This window comes from Podarcis muralis, chromosome 3, assembly GCF_964188315.1.
Source record: "Podarcis muralis chromosome 3, rPodMur119.hap1.1, whole genome shotgun sequence".
In the NCBI taxonomy this organism is placed as follows: Eukaryota; Metazoa; Chordata; class Lepidosauria; order Squamata; family Lacertidae; genus Podarcis; species Podarcis muralis.
In genome coordinates, this window is record NC_135657.1 from 119,063,835 (window position 1) to 119,072,155 (window position 8,321).

The 8,321-nt window shown below is 45.4% G+C and overlaps 1 protein-coding gene across 1 annotated transcript; it reads right to left on the reverse strand.

Moving 5' to 3' along the window:
• Positions 1-299: 299 nt before the first annotated feature.
• On the reverse strand, positions 300-8,116 carry TMEM17 (transmembrane protein 17). Its single transcript, XM_028721913.2, has 4 exons — positions 7,987-8,116; positions 5,036-5,139; positions 3,351-3,464; positions 300-1,164 (listed from the first exon to the last, which is right to left on the reverse strand). The coding sequence occupies exons 1-4, from the start codon at positions 8,093-8,095 to the stop codon at positions 811-813; spliced, it is 681 nt and encodes a 226-aa protein (XP_028577746.2). The 5' UTR covers positions 8,096-8,116; the 3' UTR covers positions 300-810.
• Positions 8,117-8,321: the final 205 nt, after the last annotated feature.

An 8,321-nucleotide genomic window follows, 5' to 3' on the forward strand; every position in this document is an offset into this window, starting at 1 on the left:
TTCAAGGGCTTGGCCACCACTGTTGAAACCTTTAGCCTTGGATGTAGATTGTAATGTAGTAGCTGTGGAACTTGCACACTTTCATGGCTTTGTCTTCCTATGTACAGTAATCATGGAACTATCTCAAAATGAAACTCTCCTTCAGGTAAGTCCATCAGGCAATTCTGTTTTGGGTTTTAGAAAGAAGGTCATAGAGGAGCAATACACATTGGAAGAGCTATGTCTATCACTTGCAAAGTATCATTCAACGGGGAATGCTAGCTTGCCATAGCCAATTGCAGTAAAATATTTCAATAGAATATATTAACACCAATTTATTTTTACAAAATATTCCTTTGCAACAGTTATTGAAATATTAAGAAAACACATTTAAAAATTAAGCCAAGTATAAAAACAAAGACTTTTAGAAGTCCAAAACAACTGTGAATCTGAGGGCTACTGCTGATATAACATTTTTCCTTCACTGAAAAATGTCTAAAGAGGAATGCATGCTAAAGTGTTACAGGGGAAGGCACATCCATGTGGATTACACAAGATAAAATTGGCAAGATTGTGTAGAAAGCTAACCTCATGAATCATGCCTGCAAAATACATGCAGGTTTTACATTCCAGTGTCACATTTTTTCCTGTGTTAGTATTTTTTATCACAACAGAATTGGCTCACAGTGAAGACACTGGTGGCAATGCTCATCTTACAGGTTTCTAGCAGAAGAGTAGCTTTTTTGTTATCTGGAACAAGTTCAGAGTTTCAGAAACCCAAATAATTAAGGCAACAGGAACCAAGGAAGATGGGCAGGTGGCTGTTCTGCATCAAGCCCTCATGGCAGATGTCCAACTAGAACTTGTTGAGCGAATTTCCTCCACACGTGGCCTCATATCCCATGGAGCCTCCACTCTCATTTTATGCCAGCTTAGGTTATCAGAGCGGAAATGACGATCTAGCTGGTCAAACTCATGAAGACGGAAGCGAGTTGCCAGTTGGTTCACCATTCTTCTGAGGGCAATGAATGCAGTAACAACCTGGAAGACAAGGAAGACTACAAAGACGATATTCACTGCTCGCTCCAAGGGCTGGATCTTCAGACCTCCATTTAAAAGCAGGAAGAGAATTAAGGGCAGTTGTAAAAGGAGACTCAGGAGCCAAAAGCCAGCTAGTTCAGGAACCTATTAAAGGCAAAAAAATAAGGGGGTGTGTGTGTTTGTATCAATATACTAACCTCCTGGCAGCATGACGACTCAGTAGTAGAAAATTTATTGGTCAGACTTTCTAACACCTGTGTCCAAAGTGTGAACACTGAGAAACTAAGAGCCACAGAGATTTTATTAAACAGCTTTTCAACTTCTGCAGATTTTCTGCTTCTGTTGTTGTTGCTGCAGCTTTCAAGAGAACCCTGCCAACAAAGTGACTTTTCCCTCAGACCCAACCCCACCAGACTTTTCACTCAGACATCTCAGCCAGATGTCATTTTGCTGACAGGGGGAACAGAACACAAACAGGACTGGGGAGAGCCGGGGGAAGCGAGGGAGTGGATGCAAATTGCTAGCTTGTGTCTCTTCAACAGGAAGCATTGCCCTTTAGCTGCCCTGGACAGCAGCAGAGGACAAATTGTATTGCTCACATTCTCATCTGTCTCCCCCTAGGAAATAGGGTCACAGTTGCAGCAGCAGGTTCTGACCTTACAGCATTTTTCAGGATAAAGAGGTAGGATTTACACAGGCAACAAAAGTCAGAATGAAGAGACCATGATTAGGAGAAGGAAGGGGGTGGGGTGGAGAAACCCACTAGCACCCCAATCCTAAACATGTAGCGCATAATCCAATCAGAGGTGTAGACAGGCTTCCTTGCGCCCTTGGCAAGGAGCTGTACTGCCCTCCTCCCCGCCATCCCTGTGTGCCTCACCCAGCTGCCCAGAGCAGCGGAAGAACAGCTTGGAGAGCGTGCAGAGGGACAGACAGGCTCCTAGCCACTCTCAGTCAGAGTAGAGAGGTGTGGTTTTTGTGCCCCCCTGGGCCTGAGCCCTTGGCGGGGCCCAACCTAAAAAACCCTTAGGTACGCCCCTTAATCCAATACAGACTTAAACATGGAAGCAAATAGCATGGTGGGGCAGAGCTGCTTACCTGAGCTCCTGGTAGGTGAGCTGCTGCTGCATACAGGGATGGGGCAGGGAGGGTGTTGTGGTGGAAACACACTGAACTGAACTGGTCACTGCATTTGCAGTGTTCTGACCTTGCCACTGTCTCGCTCCTCTCAATAAGCAGCAGTGCCTCACCTGCATGGAGGCCATGTAAGTGCCTCTGACTCACCATACCGGCTACTATTGCTTAAGCACCTGAAATCAACATGCTTAAGCATCTTGTGTGTAACATTTTTTCAGTAGCTAGGAAAACACGCTCTGCACATACTCAGGAGCGTTTCTTTCCTTTCTTACTAATCCATGCAACTGCAAGGCTAAAACATTAATCAGATTAAGCATTGAATAGAATTTTAGAATGTTGGAATTGCAGACAGCATGTTAGACTGATCCACCATGCGCTTCTGTGCTTGTTTATTCATAAGTAAATCTCACTGTATTTAATGGGATTATTCCTAGGTAAACGTGCATAGGAAAAGTGCAGCCCCAAAGTCTTAACCTTATTCTTTGTTAGACAGATACACATCAGCTCCATTTCCTTCCAGATCCACATTATATCCCAGGTTGTTGGGTTTTTTTACATTTCATTCCAGAATGGCATTTACTAATACTAGCACTGTGGTTTTTTAATACTTAACATTTCTGTAGTGTATTTCAAGTACTCAAAGTGCTTCACATACTGTTTTTCAACTCTTACAACGGCCCTGTGTGGCCAATAGCATTCATTACTCCATGTTGCTTTCCCTGACCCATTAAGACTAGACCTGTTTTATGTGTTTGAATGCATCAATTCCTCTTTTATTTTTAAAAATGCTTTTATATTACTGCTTATTGGTTTTACAGTATGCTTCATTTTTGTTTTACCATTGTGCACCACTTAAGAGACTTTTAAAATATTCCATTTAAAAATATTTCAGAAGAGGGTAGGAACTTAGGCTAGAGAGCAGTGGTTTGCTGAGACTACCTAGTGAGCTGCTTCCCGGCTTTCACACTTTGTCTTGGCCACTGTGCTACAGAAGCTCCTCCATACAAGTGCCTACAAAAAACCATGTATGAGTCTAACCAGCATGTCTGTGTGGTATCTTATCTTCAGGACTGAGTCCAGCTACTAAATTTGTTGGGGGAAGGCTGTAACCTAAGAAAGGTTATTCAATATTAATAATCTATTAGTCTGAGATAACTGCTCCTGAATTCCTCATGGTTGTGAGGCAAACTTACCTTCTCCTGCAAATTCCCCATGTATCCTAGGTACAAGCGGATCATTTCAATCAGAGAGGTTAATATAATGACTGTCACCAAGATGAACTTGTAGTAGTCTGGTAAGACTGGATACTAGAATTGAGAAATGACAAAAAATTAAATACAGACATACCTCGTTTTGTTGCGCTTCGCATTACTGCACTTCACAGATAATTGTGTTTTTTACAAATTGAAGGTTTGTGGCAACCCTGCATCCAACAGCATGTGCTCACTTGGTGTCTCTGCGTCACATTAATTAAGGTTGCAGGGCCGTCTTAAGCATATCCGCCGCTGTGGTGGAAAGATCCCTCTGGCGCCCCACCCCCGTTTCCCAGAGTTGTCAACCTTTTCCCAAGCCTCTGTGGGGGCCTGGGAAGGAAGCTGCACGCTCGACAGCCATACGGTTGACGGGGCGCAGCTGGCAGGCGTGCAGAGGGAAAGGGGAGTCTGCCGGCAAAGCTGCGCAGCTCCCCCACTCACTGGGGCGCCCCTGAGAGGCCCGCACCCTGGTGCAACGCGCCAGTAAGCCCAATGGAAAAGACGGCTCTGAAGGTATGTAGATTGCTTTTTTAGATATACTACTATTGCACACTTAACAGACTACAGTATAGTGTAAATGTAATTTTTATATGCACTGGGAAACCAAAAACTTTGTGTGACTCACTTTATTGCAATATTTGCTTTATGGCAGTAGTCTGGAACTGAACCCACAATATCTCTGAGGTATGCCTGTACTACCATTGGCCAATTGACTCTCATATTCTTGGAATCCATACTATACTGAGAATCTAACTGTGTTTCCCCCCCCCCCCCAAAAAAAACTTGCCTGCTTATGTAATAAACCTGTTTGCAAGTGTCACTTGACCACAGCCATTTCATTAGGTTACAGCAGGGGAGGGAGAGAAGGAATGGAGAGCCATCTCTGCTGAGAAGTCAGGCCCTTCCCTCTCATCAACTGTCACCTGACTGGCAGCAGTCATTACACCAGGCTGCAGCAGAGGTGGAGAGGAAAGGGATGGAGGGTCACTCCATCAATGCAACTGCGACCATTAACTGTTTTCTCCTCATCTCCTTGAACTTTTCCACTCTGGCTGGTCATTAGAAGAACTTAATATAGGAACCTATAACAGAGTTTGCTTATCAGGCATGTCCAAAGTCCGGTTTGGGGGCCTAATCTGTCCCGCTGGTCGGTTTAATCCAACTCCTGTGGCAGATTATTTCCTGGGGTAAAATCATACAAAAAGCTCAACAACTTCAATCCTTTGTAAACTTTGTTTACAAAGCTCAACAACTTTGGTTGGCTCTTTGGTCGGCCCTTCACTTCATCAAATCTGGCCCTCTTTGAAAAAAGTTTGGCCACCACTTATTTCATCCTCCCTCCTTATCTATTTTTCCGTTGTGTGATTGTTCTTTAGACTGTAAACATAAGGACTGCCTTGTTTGCACTGATATGCAAACTGCTTTGGGAGCTTTTTCTGGCTGAAGAGTGGGATACAAAATTCTTTAAATAAACACCACTCAGAACATTCTCAATCTTATTATAGAAGTACGGCTATTACCAGGTATGTAGATGCACAATTACTAGTCTCTCTCTTGCAGAGCGTGTACAGAACAAGAGCAGATGAAACAGGATTATAAGAGTACCAATTGTCTTCTGAACTCACCTTCAGCTGCAGCATCACTATACTGCTGACCCACCAAAATGGGAAAAAGCAGAGGTTGAAATAGAGGGACATCTGCAAGGGCAAACTGGAGACGATTTCATTATCTGGAGAGACAGAGGAAAGAACCCACCAGCCACTTCAGACATTTTTCCTTCTATATGTTGAAGGCTACAACTTTATGCACAGTTACTTTGAAGTAAAATATCCATAGGTTTCAGATGAAAGAGACGCTTCTGAAAAAAGACATGCTTGAAATTCTAAGCCCAAATAATCCGTTCTTTCTTTTTTTGTTTTATGTTGTTTTGTTTTTTATTTAGCTTAATCTGTTTTTATTGCTGAAACGTTTCAATAAAATGTTTTTTTAAAGGAAGTAATGGTACCACTCTATTCTATCTTGTTCAAACCACATATCGAGTACTGTGTACAGTTCTGGGTACCACAATTTAAGAAGCACATTGACAAGCTGGAATGTGTGCAGAGGAGGGTGGCCAAGATGATCAAGGGTCTGAAAACCAAGACTTACGAGGAACAGTTGAGGGAGTTTGGTATGTTTAGCCTGGATAAGAGGTGACTGAGAGCCATATTCAAATATCAAAAGGCTGTCACATGAAAGATGGAGCAAGCTTTTCCCCCCCGCTCTGGAGGGTGGGACTGGAACAAATGGCTTTGAGTTACAAGAAAAGAGATTCCAACTCAACATCAGGAAGAACTTTCTGACAGTAAGAGCTGTTCCATCAGTGGAACAGACTCCTTCAGAAGGTGGTGGACTCTCCTTCCTTGGAGGTTTTTAAGCAGAGGTTGGATGGCCATCTGTCAGGGATGCTTTAGTTGCGATTCCTCCATTGTAGGGGGTTAGACTAGATCAGGCACAGGCAAACTCGGCCCTCCAGATGTTTTGAGACTACAATTCCCACCCTCCCTGACCACTGGTCCTGTTAGCTAGGGATGATGGGAGTTGTAGTCCCAGAACATCTGGAGGGCCGAGTTTGCCTATGTCTGGATTAGAAGATCCTCAGAGTTCCTTCCAATTCTATGACTTATAGAAATCTTTTTCAGTTCCTTTAGGAAATCAGCCATTATTTCTCAATTGATTCTGGAGTTCTTGCCTCAGCAAACATCTTGCAAGCTATTTCATGTTTTTGTAGTGTCAAAAATACTACTTCCTGACATCTGCCTTGTTTCTTTTCAGCTTTCATTTACACCACACTGCTTCAGCCACTGGGTTCATTACAGAATTTGACATGAGATTCCTGCATTGCAAGGGGTTGGAGGAGATGACCCTCGACATTCCTTACATCTCTATGATTCTGTGATTCAGAAAAATTTAAATAAACATTTGGACGCGATGGAATTTTTAAAAGCATATTATATGCCTCATGCTAGTAACATTCAAAATTACACAAGTTGTTACCCGCTTTTACAAAAGCTCCTGAGAAAGCCACACATTTTTGCAGAGTTGAAGTGGCCAGTGGCCAGAAAGCGTGTTCTCACTAAAGGAGAGCACGGGTTGCGGATGGGGCCGAGCAAGACACCCTCTGGGTTGTCAGGCAAGTTAGGCTCAAGGGCTCGAACTAGATTGGTGGATGGAGTTGCTGGGGTAAAATTGATGTTGCCAATTTTAGGGGTGGGATCAGAGATTATTTAAGCTAGGGCCACAGCTTGTTCCTTTCTCTTTCGCTGTGGACACCGGATCTCCCGCCCGCCCTCCCTTGATTGGGCTTCGCTCTGACCTTGCTATTGCCTGTCATGGGGTCGTCCGCATTGGTGCGGGGGCCTAGTAGGAATTTTTCCTTTTGGCTGATTAGTGTGTGCCAATTGGGTTTTGCCTACTACGTAGCAAATCGTCACAACTTGTAAGGTTGGCGGTTAGGCATTGGTTAAATTGGTTGGTGGAGGGGTATGGATTGGCTGTGCCTACCCCTCCAATGCTGCTGCTGCTGGGAATTCCGTTAAAGGAATTCTGGGGCTTACCATCCCTTCGTCCAAACCCTTGGAGCAGGGTGCGGGCCGTGTAAGTTCCCAAGGAGCAAGCAGGAAATAGCTGAGGGTCTGTGTCGCAGTCCCAGCTGTCCCTGGTCTTGTTCCTCCACACGCTGACTCACGGGAGTCAGCGCTGTCCCCCAAGGCGGGGGGGACAGCTAGTCATAACCAATGCCTAAGCAACCACTCACATTTTGTATGATAATAAAGTTGTGGCCAAAATTATGCCAAAAACCTTAAACAAAAATAATGTGTGATGTGTGAGTTATTGGGAAGGGTGTCTTGGGGACCTCAGCACGCAAATGAAGAACCCATTTCCACTAGGGGCTGCTTCTTCTTTGGTGTGTTTTATTGATTTTCAGTTACAAATGAATTACGGTAGATATAAAGTAGAGAAAAAATAGTAACAGCAACAATAACAGCTGCAGGTTGGTGTGCAGAGCCATCACAAAAAGTGAAAATGTAACAAAAGCAATCCCAGATGAGGTTCATTGGATGTATAGTCAGATGAAAGTGTCATTCCGCAACGTTCCCTGTGTTGCTGGTGGATGGAAGCCGTGCATATCCAATAAAAGGCGGCCACGTTGTATGAAAGCTTGTTTATCTTTCCAGTATGGTGCCCTTCAAAGAGATTTATATTGAGTCCTCCAATACCTGGCAATTATTCATGTGGCAGCAGTTAACAAATGAGTAATAAGGTATTTATTGGGCATTCCTTGGGCTTCTTAAGGAAAACAAGACAATAGTGCTTATCAATAGTGGCCATCACCCACCCACCCAAACGCTCTGGGAGGAGCCCCTGATCTTGCATTCCCTGCAATCTCCACTGCAGCTGCAACTGCCCAGGGTTCTGCACTGCATCCCCGCCGCCCAGCGCCCTTCCATCTCGACTCCTGGCAGCCGGCCACGTGACGGCGCCGCCGCCGCCATCTTTGTAGCTGGCCCCTCCGGCGCCCTCGCCCGCCACTCACCCGGCACGTTGTCGGTGGCGCTGCTCCCGGGTCCGGTCCGGTTGTTGTCCGTGAAGACGGTCCGGCTGAAGGAGCTCAGCCGCCTCCTCACGGGCTCCGGCAGAGACATAAACGCGCGCCGGCGGCGGCCTCCGCTCGTTGCTACGGCAACTGGACGCCGCCCGGCGCTCCGTGCGCAGCCGCGGCGCCGCCTCCTCAGATGCGCCCAAAGAGGTGCGCGGGAAACGGAGTCCGCGCGACTCGGCACTTCAGGTTCGTCCACGCAGCGGCCCCAGCAGGTTGTGGGTCCGGGGGAATCGGGTGGAGTAAAATAAAAGGCACGCGTGTAACGATGC

Excerpts from the sequence above, each read along its gene's own strand:
- TMEM17 (XM_028721913.2), bottom strand. The coding sequence starts at position 8,095 with ATGTCTCTGCCGGAGCCCGTGAGGAGGCGGCTGAGCTCCTTCAGCCGG. Across the intron at positions 5,140-7,986 it reads CGCCACCGACAACGTGCCGG|ATAATGAAATCGTCTCCAGT; the intron begins GTGAGTGGCGGG and ends CTGTCTCTCCAG. Across the intron at positions 1,165-3,350 it reads TGGGGAATTTGCAGGAGAAG|GTTCCTGAACTAGCTGGCTT; the intron begins GTAAGTTTGCCT and ends TGCCTTTAATAG.